At 37.6% G+C, this 21,177-nt stretch overlaps 1 protein-coding gene across 2 annotated transcripts in view; it reads right to left on the minus strand.

Annotated features, from left to right (window-relative positions):
* LOC122800138 (1-aminocyclopropane-1-carboxylate synthase-like protein 1) overlaps positions 1–21,177 on the minus strand; it is a 505,362-nt gene that overhangs the window by 110,358 nt on the left and 373,827 nt on the right. For both annotated transcript variants that reach the window (XM_044069656.1, XM_044069657.1), the window contains exon 11: positions 15,417–15,462. In XM_044069656.1, the coding sequence (XP_043925591.1) occupies positions 15,417–15,462 (46 nt within the window). The remainder of the gene's footprint in view (positions 1–15,416; positions 15,463–21,177) is intronic.

Here is a 21,177-nt window from a genome sequence, read left to right on the forward strand (position 1 = left end):
CCTCTCCTCCTCCCAACAAATTCCAACACATGTGAGAGATGCAACCGTATAGCCAAACTGGAGGCTAAGCTCTCTCAACTCAGTACTGGCGTAACCAGTCAGGAGGAGAAGGAAACCACACTCACTACAATTCCAGTCTCACATAGACATACCACGACAGCAAACCAAACACATAAACACACAAAAACATACTCGGAGGCTCTAAATAAAAATCTGCCTAAGCAACAGAGACCTCCAAAGCAGACACCCAGGCAACCGCTACCCCAAAACAAAACACGTGCAACACATAGCTCACAAAGCCAGTGTGCTGAACAGTCACAGCCCTTAAGGCTAAACAACACACCTGATACACTTGTAATAGGTGACTCTATCGTCAGGCACACTGACGTCCCGCTCACCAGGCTGAACAAGGAGAAGGTCACAGTGAGCTGCCTCGACAAGCCATGATGCTTCACTAGGGACGGCTTGCACCTGTCACCCCTGGGCTTTTGGATATAGGCAAAGGCTCTTGCCACCCCCATAGTGCCTTTTTTAGGCAAGGCTCAAAAGACAAACCCACCTCCATAGGTATCACAAGGGATAAGAAACTAAGAGTAATGCTACTCAGTGCCAGAAGTCTAAACCTCAAGATGCACGCACTCGAAACTCTCCTTAGCATGGAGAACATCGATATCTGTACAGTAACAGAAACCTGGTTCAAGGCTCTTGAGAGCACCCCAGCACTACGAGGTTATACCTCATACCATGTTTTTCGGCCCCAAAACATGGATCGAACCACAAAAGGAGGGGGAGTATCAATATTCGTCAAAGATACCCACACCTCCAGGTTGGTGGCACAGCACGAAGCATCAGAGACTATCCATGTGCAACTAACAGTGGGTAAAACTGCCTTCCAGTTTATAGCCTACTACAGACCACCCTCCCAAACCCAGGAACCCCACTCGGCTTTCCTGAGAACACTGGAAAATATGAAGGTCTCTCCAAACACCATTATATTGGGCAACTTCAACTACCCAAACATAGACTGGGAGCATTACTCTAGCTCCAACTCCCTAGCCCAAAGGTTCCTAGAATTTATAAACTCAAATGCTATGGAACAGCATGTTACCACTCCCACAAGAGGGGAAAACATACTGGACCTGATCATCACCAACATGGGGACTCTATCCTCCAGGCCAGAAGTGTATCCCTCACTGGTAAGATCAGACCATAAACTAATCTCACTAGATATTCACATCCCAACCCCAGTTCCTGCCCAGAAAACCACAGTGAAAAACTTCTCTAAAGCAAATTTTGCACTCCTCAAAACCGAGGTGGAATCCTTCAAAACCCCCGGGCCTGTTGAAAATACGGCCCAGACCGCAGAATCCTTTATAAACGCATTCTATGAACACCTTCAGGAATGCATGGATCATGCGATCCCAAACAAAACCAAGACCCAATCCTCCAAAGGCAGGCGTCCTATCTGGTGGACCCCAGCCATAAACAAACTATACAATAGAAGGAGGAAGCTACTACATCATAGAGCAAAATCACAAAATGGGAAGGCATCTCTGATCAGTATTAGCAAAAAACTACGGGCACTCATAAAATCGTCTAAGGCAAGCTTTGAGAGAAAAATTGCACAGGACACTAAGGATAATCACAAGGCTTTCTTTAGTTATGTTAGAAACCTGGGTGGGAATTCCCAGATATGCTCAGAATTAGTCCAAAATGACAAAAAATACATCGAACCCACAGACATTGCTAACATCCTAGCTGACAGGTCCAGCGCAAACTTCTCCCCCCCTTCCCCACCAAAAGGGCAAATATCTATCCCAGCAGAGTGTGGCCCCTCTGACATCTCAGATGCTCAGGTAAGAGCCGCCCTCTCCAAAGCAAAAAACACAGCATCAATGGGACCAGACGGTGTCCCGGGCTGCGTCCTACATGAACTCCAAGAAGAACTAAACCCAAACATAAAACTACTGTTCAATGTCAGCCTTACTGCAGGATATGTACCCAAAGAGTGGCGTACAGCAACAGTGGTCCCTCTCCACAAAGGTGGTGCCTCAACGGATCCTGGAAACTATCGCCCCATAAGACCAGCTTGGTCTGCAAAGCTATGGAAAGGATCATCATGGACCTCATAAATAAAGATATTGGGGACCTACAGACACTGGATCCTACCCAGTTCAGCTTTGTTAAGGGCAGATCCTGCCTCTTAAACCTGGTCGATTTCTTTGAAACAGTCACCAAGGCCATTGACGAGGGGAAGGTGGTCCACACAGCCTACCTGGACCTCGCAAATGCCTTCGATACAATACCCCACTCAGGCATTATAGATAAGCTCACCAGCTTAAACATAAACCCCTATGTCACTAGATGGGTTGCAAACTGGCTCAAGGACAGAACCCACAAGGTTAGAATTGCTGGAGCCATGTCAGACTCCAAACCAGTTACAAGTGGCATCCCACAAGGCTCAGTCCTGGGACCTCTCTTGTTCGGTATATATTTCTCGGAGGTACAGGCCAACACGGAAGGACTGCGGCTGACCAAGTTCGCAGATGACTGCAAACGGGGTGCCATAATCGACTCTCCAGCCGACACAAGCATCCTACAAAAGGGCCTCATAGAAACAGACAACTGGTGCCAGAGCCATGGCCTCAAGCTAAACGCCAAAAGGTGTATAGTCATCCCCTTCAGCAAAAACAAAGTGCCCACAAATTATCACATAGATGGTAATCCATGAAGTACAGAAGAAGTAATTAGGGACCTGGGGACTCAAGTTGATAGCAATCTCTCATTCGACAACCACGTGGCCAAAGTGGTTAGAAAATCATTTTATATAGCCCACCTAATCATGAAGGGATTCACATCTAGATCAGGGGAGGTCATCGTGCCTCTTTACTCATCCCTCATCAGGCCCATAATTGAGTACAATGCCCCTTTTGGGATGTACCTTACCAGACACCTGCAGCAACTGGAAAGACCCCAAAAGTACCTCACCAAGAGGATCAAAGGGCTCAAACAGATGCCATATGCTGCCCGGTTAAAGAAACTCCAGCTCTACTCAGTGGCATACCGCCTGCTCAGAGGCGATCTGTGCCTGACGTATAAAGCCATGTCCAACCCGGAAGTAATGGACATGCTGCACCTCAGAAAATCCAAATCCCGTCGAGCTACGTGCTGGAGTGACTTGAACCTCAGCACTGAAATAAATAGGACATGCTGGAGGGACAGATTCATAACCCAGAGGCTCCCTTCACTCTGGAATAAAATCCCAGTCCAGGTTAGGCAGAGTCCTTCATTGACTCTCTTCAAGAGGAATCTTGATGAGTTGATGGGAGATCATAGATATACTCCGGGTATCACTTCTGTGTCACTGTTAGACAGATGCACAGTATACCAACCTCGAAAAAGGGCATAGCAAAATTAATTTTAAAATGGGTGGCGAAAGCTAAACACACTCTGGCTAGGCTTGTAAATGCCCTAGGACAGATAGCCTAGTATGAACCTATGAAACTATGAACCTGTTTACACTGTGAACAGGCAGCATACAAGCAGATACATGCCTGACTTGAAGGTAGCTGCAACTGTAACTACCTCATGAAGGGGTTGTTCTAGTCCAGCAGGATAGGAGAAGGGCATTTGGGAACTATCAAGGACCGTACCCTCAGAGGTTAACTGTTATGAAGGAAAGTGTCAATTATATCTAACACCTAGCACCAGTGGGCCTAAAACTGGGTAAAATTTAATGCAATAAATTCAATAGGCCTTAAGAAGCCAGAGTATATCCAAGTAGGAAAGGGTTAGAAGGCCATGTGCTGAAGTACCAAGGTATCATAAGAGATCTGTCTCCTGGAGGTGTGATACAGGGATCAATGCCTGGTGAAGGTGTAATGATACAGGCAAGTGTCTACAAGTGGACTCACTCTGGTATGTTGACACAAATTGACCTTTTGCAATCTTCTCAGTGGAAAACCCATTGAAAAGTAATACACTGAACCTGTGAGGAAACACTTAAAATATTTTAAGCAGGGTATCAAACCTCTGTTCTCTAATGGGGAAATTCATTCCTCTCTGTCCCCTTTATTAAATATACTACCTTCATGGCTGCACAACAGTGGAAAAAGCAAACACCCAGCAAAGATGAGAATATTAATCATACATAATGTGATCTCACAGTATAGCAAAACAAAATAAAGTATATTTCATGGCCAGGCACTTCAGAAAATCTGGACAAAGACTAGGAAGATTATACATAATGACATATTCTTTGCTTATTACTACATATCTTGTATGCTGTGCAAATGTCTGCAATGGAGATAATTTGAGGCAATCGATGAAAATAGTCACATCTCTGGCAGAACATCCTTTGACTACAGCATTTTTCAGGGGATTTTGAGCTGCCTTATAGAAAATGTGTTGCAGTTAGCACTCCATCTGGACAGAGTTTGCTTGGCAATTGCTTCTACAGTCATGTTTGGTGCAAAGGAGACAGATGTCCTTTTTCTCCTGAACCTGAGCAGATGCTCAAAAGGCACTTGTAAAATCTGAGCTGGAAGAGTGTGAAAAGCCTTTTCTTCGCTGGTATTTGGCCTAGCAAAGAAATCATGGAGATGAAAGAATTACTTTGAATGCAATTTTGACAAAATTTTCAGTAGGAAATGAGGGTTGCTCCTAAGGAATACAAATTTTTGTGAAAGGCCAGATGATCTGCCTGCTTTACTGGAATGGAAAACATGATGAAGCTATATCTTCCTAGGCTAACTATTATCCGTAAGAATGTATCATGTTATATACCACTAACACTAATAATATGGGCAGCACAGTGGTGCAGCGGTTAGCATTTTTGCCTCACAGCAAGATGTTCTCTGGTCTGATTCTTGGCTTGGGTGCCTTCTATGTGGAGTCTGTATGCCCTGCCTGTGTTTGTGTGGGTTTCTGCTGGGTGCTCTGATTTCCTGCCACATATCTAATACGTGTATCTGGAGCATTTCTCCCTAGGGCTGAAAATGGGCTCTGTCCCATTTGGACTTTCCCAGTTAGCAAATATTAAATAAATAAATAAAATGTGAAGACCTGCTCTACTGAGATCCTATGTACAGAGGCAAAAGCCACTAGGAAAGCAATTTTCCAGGAGAAGAACATCAAAATGATGTTGAATCAGCAGATTCAAATATGGAATGGGCAATCATGAAGTGCAGATCCTCCCAGAGGGAGAGAGCCCTTCAAAGGTAAGAGGACATGTAAAAAAACCCTTTTAGGTCCTCTTTCAAAGATGGGAAGACATGTAAAAACAATTTTAGGAAATGCTTGACCATCCAAGGCTAAGACACATTCTGCCTTTTACTAGGTCTTCAAAGGCAGAAATAGCTGATGCATATGCCCTGGCCATTGAATGACTGATACATAAATTATAAAAGTGTTTGAGAAAAGATAGATGTACTTTCAAAACTAATCAGATAAGGCACTATAAGTTATCACTGTAATCAAACTGGACATTTATTCCATTTAGCAGAGTACATTTGAAAAATGTAATGTTTTGGGAAAGCTTCAACCACATCTGATTGACAGTCTTCTCAGGAGATGCAGTAGGATCAGGCAGTTGACAAGTGTCAGGCCATTGAAAGTGTCTGTTTATATATGAAATAATGGAGGATTTCTAACACTGGAACAGCTTCCTGTCTCACCATGGTAACAAGAAGCTGAAACCACAAATGTCTGTGTCATCAGACACAACAGGGGAACATTTTTTTCCCTCTAAAGTTTGAGATGACACACAGTATCAGAGGCAATGAAGGAAAGCAAACAGGAATCCACCATGTAACTGGATGGTGCACCCACTATGATCTCTCCCTCTTCTTGATGCCTCAGATGGATTAGAGGGGCAAAAATATTACCCTTAGTGGCAAACATTTTGACCACGAGTGACTCATTCACCACAGTATCCATACTAGACAGTGGTGCTAAACTTCAGTGCCAGCAGGTAAGTTGTAAAGTTGCTGAAGGAGTCTTATAACACATTCACTTCACCTGTGTTATGAGTGGCTAACAGGATGATGCCCTTCATCTCTGGTCCATTGCTAGATGTACAGACTCTTTCTTTACAGTATAAGACAGTATGCTCCTTTGTTTGTCTAGATAACACAAAATGCTCTAGTGTTTAGACAGGATAAGGAATCCTGGAATCAGATTCCACTCTAAGTCTTTCAAGGTAAGTAGGGCTGCATGAAACTGCAACTGGAGAATGTGGACTCTCTTTTCATAGGGTAGTGTATTTCTGTGTACCATGTAGGATGCCATGTAAGCATCTGTCATCAATATCTCCAATTATCTCAGCTACAAAAATGGGAGGTAAGCCTGAAGGTTGTTGTGGATTATCCACAACTCCATGAGCCAAGATCTGGGCTTAGACATCCGTGAGAATGTGGTGACTCTGCAGCTACTGGAATCCTACAGTTCAGTGCAACATCATCACTCTCCATTGCGCAGATGACACCATCAACTCAGTGACTGCCATCAGGCCCACAATTTGTAAAATAATCTGAGTTTGGACCCTCCATGTCATTCGCTTAGCTATAAAATACCTGACATCCTGATTTATCTTTGTATCCAAAACCAGCCAGTACTGAAAAGTGACCTGCCGTGTGTCAGTGAAGGCAATTATTTCAGATGGAAATCAAAGAGTACAAAAGATCTTCTAGTGCGTCATCCTCTACAATGACTGCAAGTATGGCGGCATTGTCTCCATTCATGCTAATACAGAGACCATCATTGGAGATACTGGGTATTAGTTATCCAGGTGATAGAGCATATGGAGATACTTGTTCAGAAAGTCATCAGATATATGGCCAATACAACACTGTCTGTAGAGGAAAATCTAAATCAGGGCACTTTTGCAGTGAAAGCGGTGCCTACCCATAGTGAGCTACAGAATTATGCACATATATGTCCAGGGGACCATCTAGATGCCGTGAAGCAGCAGGACTATAACATGTTTGAAATCTATCATACTGAACATGCTATACTAAATGTGCTTATTGAAGTCATTGAAGATTAAGACAAGACATAAGACAGCCATCACCTTCTGCACTAGACCAAAGTTTTGAGTGCATTACTGAGGTGCATTTTCATTCTTATTCCATTATTCTCCAGTACTCATCATCTTCTTTTTCCACTTTTATTCATATTAATAATGATTAAAAAATGAACCAGGCATAAGCAATTTTACTTTCCTATGCCTCATTCTGAAAGTAGAAGAGATGATAGCCTCTCTGCCCCCTTTGAGGATTAGACTCTTGGCATCTCCCAAGAGTCTTGTGGTGATGAATTGGACTATTGAGTGAATCCTTTGTTGGAGGAAGATGTAAGGCCTTAAAGACGTAACTATCCATGATCATGTTGAGAACTCAGGGTGGTTTGTGAGATCTCTCTAAGCCAGCACAAGCTCAGACATGCACCTCAATAAAGTATAGTGAGAACTGCACCTGACTGGCCACTGGACTCTTTTGTCTAACCTTTATGACACCATTAAGAGAGATGATACCATGTGGTGCTTGGGGACCTTCTTCAGGCTGAGAAAAGACTTCTCTTTTCATGGGGAGAGATAGGCTATGCCTAAAATAAGGCAGCGAACTAAGGCGTTCATTGAGCTCCTCCATAGTGCAGACAGTCTGCTAACTCATCAGTTAGTCATCTACCAGATCCTGTAGAAGATGCCAGAATAAATGTTCTCCCTTGAAGGGGTATCCATGACAGACTGTCTAAGCCCCTCCTTAAACAAGTATAATTACAGCTAGCTATCGTTTACAGGGACATACCAGAGCTTGCAACATTGTTAACCTATCCATACTTATCCATACTGTCAGTGATATCTATACTGTCAGTGCAATCAAAGATACAGGGATCCATAATGAAATCCACTTTGGATGCTCCAGACAATCTTAAGCATTTCCTCCTTTGAACTCAGCTTCAGGGCTGAAGGAATGCATTTCTAGCATGTGCTCCATTAGGCAAGTCCAGAATATAGACATGCCAGATTATTAGTCAGCAAGTAATTATTTCAAAACTGGCTAGTGAGATGTTATTGTCTGCAAACAGAACCTAAAGAACAAGGGAATATGGCGGGGCAACAAAAGGAAAAGAACCACAAGTTTACAGAGTGAGCTTGTTTGGTGATATAAGAAGGCAGAGTACTTAGGGAATAGGGTAAGAAGAGAAATATAGTGGCTGATGGGAGGTCCCAGATGATACCAAAGGAGAGGACATGCAAGCATTCATTCATATTGATATGCTGCTTATCTTAGGAGTCATCAGTCATTTGATTTGAACATTGTATCATATTCATTACATTAGAAAAAGAAATGGGATTCCCAACGTCCAAATACAAGAAGGGCAAGACAATGTCAGGAATTAGGATTTCACTAATGAGAGAAAGTCAGCTGCTCAGGTGCAGACACTGCAAGGTCAGATCACTTATTTCATAGGTAAATATGAGGCTATTGATCTGCAGACTATTACAAGTCTAGCCAACAACCAGAGATCAGAATCAAATCTTGTACTTTGTATCTCTGAGGTAAAGACTTTAGCCATTATGGCAACCCCTCCCCTAATGCAAATAATTTTACTTGCACATACAGGTTCATAGCTAATTATCAGGCTAGCTGCCTCTTTGGGCCATTTTAGAGCCTACCTAATTTCTCTTCCAAAGGTTAGAATCAAACCCTGTACTTTGTGTCTGTGAGGTAAGCACCTTAACCACTAAGCAGAGTGGGACAGCATTTTTTTTGAGTCAAGAGGCTGATATCCATCCACCCAGACCACACTTGGTAAACAATTAACTGAAACTTAGGAAAGAGACCATACAGTATTTCACATTGCAATGCCAAAAATTTCTAAGTATTAAAGGGATAGAGAAGAACACTGACCATAACATGGAACTGGGTCAATAAGAGAAAATAATGGATGGCAGAGATCCATGTTCTCTCTCTCTCTCTCTCTCTCTCCCTTATATATGTTTTTTACAATGTTTTACTATTTGTCACATGACTAATTCAAATATCAGAAATCTGGAATTTCTGGTAGTACATTTATGTTCTTTGATAGATGACCTTGACTTCTCTGTTTGCTGATGCATCTCATATATGTAAGTATACAAAATTTGTGGTTTCTATGGTCATTGTTGTTTATGTCATGTGATAGTTGCAGGGATAGTGCTCAGTGCGTGAGGTACCATGGACACAGATATCTAATGTCGGTGGCTGTAAGAAGCCTGGTGGCTTATTACTGTGGTAGTATACATGCACATGCAGAGACGTGACAAGGCATTAGGAGAAAGGTTGGATGCTAATACTCACTGTCAATATCTTTCCAGTTTGGACTCTGCTTTCACTATTGTTTGCAAAAAATAGAACATATAACCTTGAGACCAGCAATATTAGTGTGAACAGGGTGGTGTCTTGCTAGGGACATTAGTGACAGTATATTTTTGCTTTTGATTTCATGTTTGCCTTCTTTGGTCACACTTGGCACTGAGAGCTTCTACATAGTTAATGTTGCTGATAGCAGAAGATGTCTTTAGCCTACAGACAGATGAATTTCCAGTCTGAGCCTTATGTTATGAAATTGGAGGATATATTGAGGCATAATACCAGTAATATCTAAATATGCTTCCAGGATTTGGACATTATTGGGGAGAAACAGGCTGTTTTGGGGAAAACAAATACTAGTCACACAGTCTAGCAAATGTCCCCCAAATAAAACTGTTTTGGTAGCAGCAGATAATTGTACAATGCTTAACAATACAGTAGGGGTGCTTTCAGCTCATAACACTTCCTTTTGATGTAATCTGACAAGAGTTTTATAATATTGAATGTTTTGACCTAATAAACTGACCCTACAGAGTGTGTAAGACATCCTAGCTATCCAATTAATAATTATTATGAGCTTCTGTGACTATAATGGGAGAGACAAAAGGAGAAGGACCAAGACCATGTTACCAGCAGTAAAAATTTATTTCTTTACAGTTTGTTACTTTATTCAGTTAAACTATCAGACAGACTAATATTCAACATTTTCAGATACTAGGTTTGATAATTAACATATATCATTTTCATAATTAATAATTTAAATTACTTTATGTAGTTGTGCATTGTTTCAAGATTTGTTACTTGACTATGTGAAGTCCATTATGGACTGGGACATCTGGGGTGCACACAAGCAAAAGGAAAGTATAAAGCAGTAAAATAAATGTCAAGTTAGATAGGAAACATGTAAAGGGGGCATAAGGTGTTTCACTTAGTTACATTTCTGTTTAGGATGAAGGGGCAGGAATGGCTATTGGGTAACAATACAGATATATGTGTGCTCTCTCTAGTAGGTAATAATATTATTAGTGGTCTGAACTTCTGAAATGGAAGGATAGATTTATCACTCTGAGGTGTGCAGTATTCCTTCTCATCCCTTGTAATGTTATGATTATTATATTTGAGATATACATATGAAGGTCTTTGTGGGACTTGAATGCTAAAACTTATAAAGGGATAGTGCACAGGACAATAAAACTAAAAATAAGTATTTAATTGTAAACTATTTTAATTTGTTTTCTTAAATTGTAATATATATTTTAAAATAGCAACTTGTAACACATTGTCTGTTGTTTGTCTCTTCATCCAGTTTTTTAGACTGAAATCTTCTAGCTTGCTTTTGATGTTGTTAATATTTGAGAACATTTTCTATGCCACTTCCATACTGCTGTTTTTTTCTTTCTCCTTTATTTTAATTCTTCATTTTTTTCTTTGTAGTAATAACACATTCATCAATAATTTCTATCCTCTCAATGTCTTTTCCTAGTTCCCCTCAGCTGTAACTATTAATTAATCCTGCAAAACATCATATCTGTTATGCATAATAATAATATTTTCTTCATACACACCATCTGTATCAACCTGCATCACTACATGCTCATCATCGGAAATTAATATATTTTCATTCTGAATATCAGTGTCAACCCCCTTATGCCATCTAATAGTTGCAGTATCTTTCTTTTCTGATTGAACAATCATTCCTTCTATCATGTTTCTCTCTCTCCCTTCTGCCATTCATCCACAGTAGTAATGCATTCAGATTTTTTTCACTGTTGCTCTAGACTCTTTTTGCTCAGAATCAAAGACCCCACATTAAAAAATTAGCTTTGAAAACCTTAAATGTGCTGTAAGACCTTTGTGATGAAGACTGTAGAATTCTATAATCTCTTGTGCCCTTACCAAAGCTGAAATGTAACTTTTATCCCATGAATCTTAAGTCAACTCACCCAAAGATGTTAAAAGAGTAATTATCTTTTCTGCAAATAAGTTCAGTTTTAGATGCCCTTATCAAATATTCCCAATTCATATAATTTCAGGTCACCTCAGACAATAAATCACACACATAATGGTCTGGTCAGTAATAAATAAATAAATAAATAAATAAATACATGATATGACGTGTTCCCCTCAATTCCCTGCTCCTATCAGCATGTCCCCCAGAATCAGCACACAGCATTCAGGGTGAGGTCTGACCAGGTCGGTGGAGAGTGGAAAGATTTGCACTACATTATACTACTATATCTTCCTAATAATGCATTAGAGTATTCTACTTGAAACATCCTCTGCCTTCTCACTCTGTTCCTGGTGGCCTCTTCTAGTTGTATTAAGCAGCACCCCAAATCCCCTCTGATGACTTCTCACACCAGAGTTACCATGGCGTAAGTTCAATACTTTGCATTTGTTTGCAATGAATCTCAACTGTCACCCTTCTGTCCATTTCAACAGCTTTTTAAAATCCTTCTTTAGACTCTCCCCCTTATCTTCTAGTGCTGCATCAACCTCTGTTTTCTCACTGAAGAGGCTCATCTTGCCCTCTGTTCCTTCGATATGTCTGAGGCAAATATTCATACACATTTAGACTCAAGTTTCTTATTCCAGTGTTAACCATTCATTGTATCCCCCTGTGCCCTGTCAATCATGTATAAAAGAATTCAGTTTCTCTGGCAGGGTCTTAGCCATAAACATCTTCCATTTTTATCATCCACCAGCATTAGACTGAGTAAACAACCTTGGTGAAGTCCAGGTAGGTCACATCTGCTGACAGTACTCTTTTAAGATAACTTGTAATTTTCTCGTGAAACTGTATCTGGTTTTGTTTACAATTTCTTCTGGTTATAAGCTCCTGTTGGTTGCTCTCCTGCAGACTATTTTAACATTCTTCCCAATTCATGGCTTTTCCTGGAACTTTTAAGTTAATTACCTTGTAGTTCCTCAGATTTTTCCTACCCCTTCCTGGATAAATACCACACTTTCAGCCCCCCAGTACTCAAGCATTTCAGAACTGGTCAGTCATTTCTTAATTATCTCATTCAGGTGGTCAGTTACGTTACTGAGCAGATTATAAATATTCTGGAAGTAGCCAACAGGTTTCTTATTTGTTTTTCTTCCTACAGAGTCATTTGTAGGCTCAGGATGAAAGGTAGCAAGTCCACCAATATGGCCAAATAATCATTATTTTAATTTTAGGTCTGTAAACATATAGCTTTAATTTATTACAACTGACAATGAAAGCAGAGCATCAGCATAATTGGCCATTTAATAATCTCAGCATTCAAATGGAAAGCAATTAAAAACAGACAGAAAATTGAGACCAAGAATGAAGCATTTATAGACTTCCCAATAAGATCTATTATCTCCACACAAATCTGGTACACATCATGCTAAATCTACAAGGTAAGCAGATAATCTGTAGCACATGGAAAACTGGAAAAAGGTATTTGCAGAAGTAAAGTTTTATTTTAGCTCACAAATATTTGAGAACAGAAGTGATTGCTGTCCTAAAAACTTTCGGACTTAAAATAAAAAGATATACAATACATAAATACATTTTATGTTCCAACTTTTTATTTCACTATGCTGTCTACAAGCTTTAAGATGTCAATAGCAAAAATAATTTTTTGAAAAAAAATACATACAAGGATAATTAAAAATGATAGTTTTGTAATCAAGTTAAATGACTGAGAAGCCAAATTCAAACAGTTTGATTTATTTGGAATGCAGATTTTATCAAGCAAGCTTGTTTTAGGTGAAAAACGTCATTGCACATTATTAAAGGAGCATTTACAGTTTTGAAAATCTGATCAGTGGCTTAAAGGTGAGCAGCAGTAAATTCAGATATGAAGTCATATTGTCAGAGATAAGTTGCATATTGACTAGTTTAGGAATCTCGTCTAGTAGTGAAAGACTAGAAATAAGAGCAAACTTGGTATCTAGACTAGACTAGAAATAGAGAAAAAACATGAGGTTTGTTGGGCTTTCTTTATATTTTTAGACTTGACATGATTATGGTTATTTTACATTCACCTGGTTGACAACCAATACTTAAACAGAGGCTTTAGATAGCTTTTAGTAGAGAAGCAAAGTTGGGTGTGACATTTTGGAGAAACTTAGAATGCAGCTGTAAACTGTAAAATGAGTACTTGAGAAGGACTTTTAAAGAGGACAGGGAGAAAGTAATAAATTAGGTTGGCTAAAAATTGAAAATTCTGTTGGAGGTAGTAGTTATTATAATTAGTGAAAAAAATGAAGAGAGCTGAAAACACGGGAGTACATGACAGTGCAAAGTTATTGCAGGAGTTAACACATTAACACTCTAATATAAAGATGCTATTGCAATTGATTAAATAAGATGGCTAATTGTTATCTAACTGACCAAGTAGCTTTGGTCTTTTGTTTATTCTTGTAGAGTGTAGGGATCCATAAGATAATCTGATGACAAACCTAGCAGTAAAGCGCAATAATTTTTGTAGTATTTGGATTACAAATCTGATTACCTTAGAATTTATCTAAAGTGAAACCATTTAAGAAACAGCTAATATTTATGACTAAACTATCATCTATCATTATGTTGTTCTCAAAAAGTTTAAATATAATAAAATCTCAGCATTTTAATTACAAGCAATCATGAAATTAATACTGTAATCAGTCAAATCCTTCACTAGTATGGTATCTGCATACTAGTCTTTGAAGTTTGCCATTGTAACTTTTTGCCATACTTATGGCTTATTTATAGTACACTTTTGTAAAATATTGGCCTGAAGTGATTACTGATTGCTGGGTATACCTGCACCAGGTCTATGCCTACACCAGTCTGTAATTTTTTTCTTAGAAGTTCTTCTCACTAGATTTCTATCACAAATAGGTGCACATGGGTCCTGGCCAGTCAATAAAGTTAATAAATATATAAACAGTGTTACATTTTCTAAGTCCCTAGCATAGGGTATGGCAGTTAATACCATGAATTTAACAAATAGAAAACTGCCACTTGTATATGAGCTAATTTACTAATATATCATTGAATCATGGATTTACAGTATCATCATCTTTTTTTACATGAGTATCTCAGGAAAATATAAAATTATAGTTTAAAATAACTAAAATAAATATTTAGACATAGCCATGCATTTTATTTTCTATTAAGACAAACGCAATGATAAAGAAAAGCTTTCTAATCCCTAGATACAAATATTTTGGCACTCAAAGGTGCAAAGTTATGCTCTTTTATGAACATCCATATTAACATATATAGACTGCTAAAACGTATCTGTGAAAACAGATTTCTTTATTTTAGACATTACTCTTAACCAAGATAAGTCAGAAAGCATATCTGTGCTCAGCGAATCATGATACTGCAGTGGAGTAACACAGGTTTAGATAAGAAAGCACAGCTCTGCTTTGTAAATTAATAATCAAATAGATTATTATGAAATATTGCTAAAGAAAGAAACAAATTAGAAACATGAGATATTATGTCACTATATTCTGACCTTGCTTTTATTACAGATTCTGTAATGAATAGAGTATTGTTTATGCAAGGGAAAATTGCTGAATATTACAGCATGTGATCATGGGAAATATTTTTAGAGTTTCCGAACCTTCTGAAATGTACTAGTCTGAGCTGTCACAAGATAATCATTGCATGATGTTGTTGTCATTTTTAAAATATGAATTTTGATTAGAAAGTATATTCCAGAAGGTACTACTTTGTTTAATATACATATGTCAGTCTTCATAGCCTGCAATGTTAGAGTCACTTCTTGTGTAATCTCAGTAGCTGCTTATCTAATCTGGACAATAAAACTCAGCCCAACATGATTTTATGTCTAAGTGAATTTACTTTGAGACAGTATTCTGCAGTTTTACAATGCAGATTAGATACATTTAATTTTACTAAAGGTATATTGCAAGATATGCACAGCCAAATATATTTTGCATCATAACAGCCATGTTATCACTTAGAAACAAAATAAATCAAGTTGCAGTACTGACAAGCTGATGGGGAATTCCTTAGTAAGAAACTGAAATGGTAAGAAAGTGCCATTCTGAGCAGTAATACTCTTTACTTACCTTTGAAAGGCCCCACATCACATGTGTTCTCTGTGGATCAGGTATCCTACAAGGCAAATGGGGAAAATCATATTTCATGTTATTATTTTAACTTAAAGGTATTGATAATTGATTTCAGTCAGCTCAAACACATTTTTATAGAGAAATTCTACTACAAGGTCATCCTAACAAGCTTACCTACACTGATTTAAAATACCAAAAAATGCAGACCTGTATAAAATAAGAAAAATGGGACATTGTTTAAAATCAAACATTTAAAAGGAATAGACAACAATACCACAGCCTTTGATAATTTTAATTTGGTTTACTAGTTTTCAGTATTATAACTGCTAGTTATCCAAGTTGTATGATAAGGGTGCAGCTAATCCTATCAAAATACAAAATTGCCAAAGCAGACATTTTACTCTGTTAAGTTTATTGCAATTGAAAATTGTCTCAGCTTAAAATAAACAGCTTGCATTCACTAAAATAATTTTGCTTATGGCAATGCTTCCCCTGTCTCTCAATACGAGACTTTTCAACTATTGCTCAGATGAAGATATTTAGCACAACTTCTTTCTCAGATGATGACCACTATTACTTAACAGGAGAAAAAAACGTTTTATTCTGTGCATATTTATGCAAAACTGGGTAACAGAATATTAAGTTGCTGTGATACAGCCTGTGTTTATGTTTTATTAAATCATGCATGAATTCGGTTGTATTCTAATTATGCTTTACAGTAAGCACAGCTTGTTGCAGTCAAAGAACCAAGATGCAGTGAAGACTCAGTTAATCATATAAGTTAGATTGCATGGGGGGTGTGAAGTACTCATCATCTCAGGCATAAACATTACTCTGGGATCAATCATTCTGAAATAATTCCTTTGATAGAAAGGTTACTTTCATGGGATAAGTTTCATAAAAATGAAACTCAATGAATCTCACTTGATCTAAGAGCCTGATGCCATCTACCTCAACCTTGACAAGTATGAACAGGATTATAGATCTTTTTCATATTAGCAACTTGTTGTTCTGTTTCCATTTAGTTAAAACCCAGACATCTAAAAGAGGTCACATTGCAATTGTACTATAGCATATGCATGTATAAATATATAGCGTCTATATTATAACAATAAATGATCAGATGATCGAAACTTGTTATATCAACCCATAAATGTCAAAAATCCAAAACAGCGAACAACCAGAACAACAATTTTTTTTTCCCAGGGAAAAAAAAACTGCTGTTCCAAAAAAAAAAAAAACAAAAAAAAACACTAAACACTAAATAAAATGGGCGAGGGGGCTTTGCCTCCCACACCTCCCATGTGAGGGGCTGCTCCCCCAACACCCCCCTACTTAAATATACCAACTCTGAGGTTGCACTACAGTGGTGGAACTGGCACAACCCAGACGGCCGGCCCAGTGATTTCATTCCCTGAGAAAATATTCGCTGTTCCTGCCATTCACTATTTTGCCAGTCTGACATGTTGTGTTCGCTCTAACAGAGTTCTATCATCTGATCATTCACTGTTCTAAAGTAGACCCAAATATATATATATATATATATATATATATATATATATAGAGAGAGAGAGAGAGAGAGAGAGACATATCACTAGGTACAGCTATACACCTATAGATAATGCTCTCTCTCTTTCTCTTCCTCCGTCTATATATAGATATAGATATAGCTAGATATATACGCACACATACACACACACACACACACACACACACACACACACACATGTATATATATATATATATATATATATATATATATATATATATATATGTAAAGAACAAATATCCAACTAAACCAAGGTAACCACATAAACACAGTCCAAAAACCTTGTTGGCAGCTCTGAACAAAGCACTGGTATCAAAATGAAAAGACCAAAGAAATGAAAAACTCTGTTTAGCGCTTTCATTCCAGTTTATTACAAAATTACAAAACACCATGGATCTTCATCAGAAAGTAATAAAAAGCAAGCTCTAGTATAATTTAAATGTTCAAGACTTCCCGCTAAAACCAAATAGCCAAATCTCATTATGCCAATTGCAGATGATGTCATATCCTTAAAGGAATACTTGGAAGTTTTAAAAAACACGCAGTGTTAACATGAAATAATAAATTACATAAACAATTTGCAATCCAATCACATTATATCACTTAATAACAAAATGAATGTTGAAAAGTGACTTAAATAACTTTAAACTTCAATAAACCTTTAATAATATGTTTGTTGAGTCCCGTTTGCTGATTAGCTCTCAGGAACACTTGCTATTTCATTTCTCTGACCTCTAATATTTTATTACAGTTACCAGTAAAATGAATACCTTTAACCATTTCCAAAACAGAGAAATGAAACTTCCTAAAATCCAAACATTCTATAGAATGCTATGCTAATGAGTTTTTTAGGTCTTTGTCTTTGATGGCTTTGAGATGTTCTCTAATTCTGGTCTTTAATTCCTGTGTACGTTTACCAATGTAAAAATATCTGCAAGTACTACACTCAGCAAAATAAACTATTTTTGAACTATGGCAGTTGTAAAAATATACAAATGTGTAAAGTGAATAATGCTGGTGTTACTAATAAACCTACATTGGTTACAGTATTCAGAACAATAAGTGCCTTTCTTTTTACTAGTCAAAATAAAATCAACACTGGGATGAAATTCTAACAGGTCTTTTAAATTGTATGTGTTTTTGTGAACAAAAACTGGTTCAGTACCAATAACTCACATATGTGCAGGGTTACCCAAAATAATTTTCCAGTTGTTCTGTGCAATTGTCTTTATGGTAAAACTGTCTACTCTAATAAGCATTGGAAACAGACACATCATAAATTCTTTGTAAACATTGCTAACCAAACCTGTTAGCACTTCATGAGTATTAAACCCATCGCAATACTTCAAAATAGGTAAAAAATTGCCAGTACGATTACTGACAATATCCTCCTTAATTTTGTTCAATTCTGTTGGAGAGTAACCTCTGGAAAGGAATAACTGAGTGAGATAATCAACCTCATGTAAAAGTATATTATTATTATTACTTGTGGTTCTACTAATTCTAATAAGTTGTCCACAAAAAATATTTAATTTCATAAACTTTGAGTGGTAAATATGGTAGTGAGATAGTTGTTTATAAATGTAGGTTTTCTAGGAATCTTACTATGGAATGGTCCCATTGGGACTTAAAGTTTATAAGTTTCCCAATCTGATTTCATATGATGATGACCTGTTCTGAGAACTTGCTGAATTGTATAAACAACACTGGATTTGAATTACTTATCACACTCATTAGACATAATAACATAGATATGAAAAAAATGAAAGGTGAAGTTGAGTATTTGAATAACATTGTGATTAAGCATGAACTTTTCAGATAGTTTAAGTCTAGCTATGATTTTATTGCAGTCAAAATTGATAGACATGGCTACTTTAATCACTGAAAACAGTAAAAAGTTGAAAAGGGATGGGGAAACTTATTCCTGTAACCAAGGTTTTCTGTTAAAAAATCAGCAATCACAACCACAGATTAATATGATTAACAACTATGTCAACGAGACTACAGAAGGCAATATTGTTAAGCAGTTAGATTCTTTTCAAAGAGCCGATGATGTATCCAGGAATATTTACAATGACAATTCCAATAGACAGATTAATATCAGCTCTACTGTTAGCAGCGTGGAAGATGTCCAGACAAGGTTTTTCCATCATACTCCATCCACTTATTTTTGGTTAGGGGCTATTATGAAGACCCAAAATGTTGGGAAGAACCAATGAAACAATCGGGGTAGGAAGAGAGGCAGAGGACGAGGGAGATGATCTTGAATGATTCATGCTCAGTTTTCAATTTTTTAAATCAGCATTTTACAGCTTATGAACTCGATGTTTTGTCTAAAAAATGCTTCACTTTTATTCCAACCAGCAGAGCAAAGTATACTGATTTAGTGGGGGATGACCATATATTTTTGTTTCAGGTTTTACACATTCAGAATGTCAGCAATAGGATGGGGACATAGTCAATACTACTGAAAATATGGAAGCAAAATGGATTTTGCATTTAGGAGCACACAGAGGTTTGGGTTTGAATTATAGTGTTCCACTTAAGCCAGTGCTAAAATCTAGAAAATTAAAATAAAATAAAAAAATAACAATACTATTTTAACAAGAGAAGACTACGTAAACACATGCAGGGCTTTGGGTCAATATGACATTATTTCTTGAGCTGCTTCTAGCATAGATATCACTAAAGACAAGCTTTTGTTGAGATGCATGTATTAAAGCGGGTCTACCTGAAAACACCGACATGCCAAAACACCAACAATGAGATAACCGACACCACAAAATCGACAGTTCAAAAGCACGAAACTTCACATGCCCGACAAACCACAATCCCAACAATCAACAAAACAAAACAAATACCTTTTCCGAAAAACGCACATACAACACAAACACACCAAAAACCTTACCAACCTAAACTAAACCTTACATACACAACTATCTATGCACTAATCTTAACCCAAACCCTAACCCTAAGGACCGTCACTATCACACACTCACCTAATCCGCGCCCTAACCCTAACTCACTTAACCCACCCCTAACCCTAAAGTCTGTCACTATCACACACTTACCTTATCCACACCCTAACCCTAACTCACTTAACCCTCCCCTAATCCTAAAGTCTGTCACTATCGCACACTTACCTTAACATGTCAGTGTTCTCAGCATCGGGCTTTTCAACTGTCGGTCATCTCCATTGTCGATCTTCCTGTGTCGGTGTTCTCGTCGTAGGCATTTTCAGCTTTCGGTGTTATCAGGTAGACCCATTAAAGCATATGTATTTACTAGGTGGACAACATGTGCATTTATTAGGCAGAATATATGTATTAGGTTGTTGAGTGTGTACTGCTTATATTTTTATATATATTTTATATATATTTTTATGCTTATACCCATGCACATAAGTAGTTACTAAATGGGGAACATGAATATATGTATTTATTCATTGACTTTTTATGTATTTTATTTATATTTATCCACATGTTCTTGTCTTTACATTTTGTGCATGTGGTTGTTAAACAGAGTTTTTTTTTTACTTCAGCAATTAACTAAGGGCAAAACGTAACCATAGTAATTAATTGATTGCTGAGTGCTGAATAAACTTTGAGTGGTAGGATTGGTTGTTTTAGTAATGAATTAAAGTATTTAAGTGCTGTTGCTGTTTGAATGAACTGTCTGATGAAGCAATGGTTACCATTGCGAAAGCGCTCACCATTTTGTATTAAAAAAGAAGATTTTACTTTGTAGTGGTTCAGCTTCTTTATTTATAAAACATTTAACTTAAATGTTCAACAACATAAAGCATTACAAGATTTACGCAGTTATCGACACTTACTCTTTGTGAAAGCCGATAAAGGCTGTGGTTTAGTAGTCAAGTGAAAAGATTGTTACAAAGAAAAAAAGATGGTTTTACTATCTGACAATAAACATTATAAGAAAATTACTACTAACATTGTCAGAAATAGTTTTAAAGAGGTTAATGTATCATTGTTTGATTTATTAAGTATATTGACTATCAAATTTACAAAATTTTTAATGGTGGATGAGCCTGAATTGCGCAAAATATTTGGTATCCCTAAGATAAATAAAAACTCGGCACATCTGCCATTTAGACCTATCGTTTTCTGCTTTAGACATATCACCATCGTTATTTCCCGTTATTTAGACAAGATACGTAATCCATTGGTACACAGCAGTCAATGTTATACT

The sequence above is a fragment of the Protopterus annectens genome, chromosome 4.part0 (genome assembly GCF_019279795.1).
Source record: "Protopterus annectens isolate FY-2018-M chromosome 4.part0, PAN1.0, whole genome shotgun sequence".
NCBI lineage: Eukaryota > Metazoa > Chordata > Ceratodontiformes > Protopteridae > Protopterus > Protopterus annectens.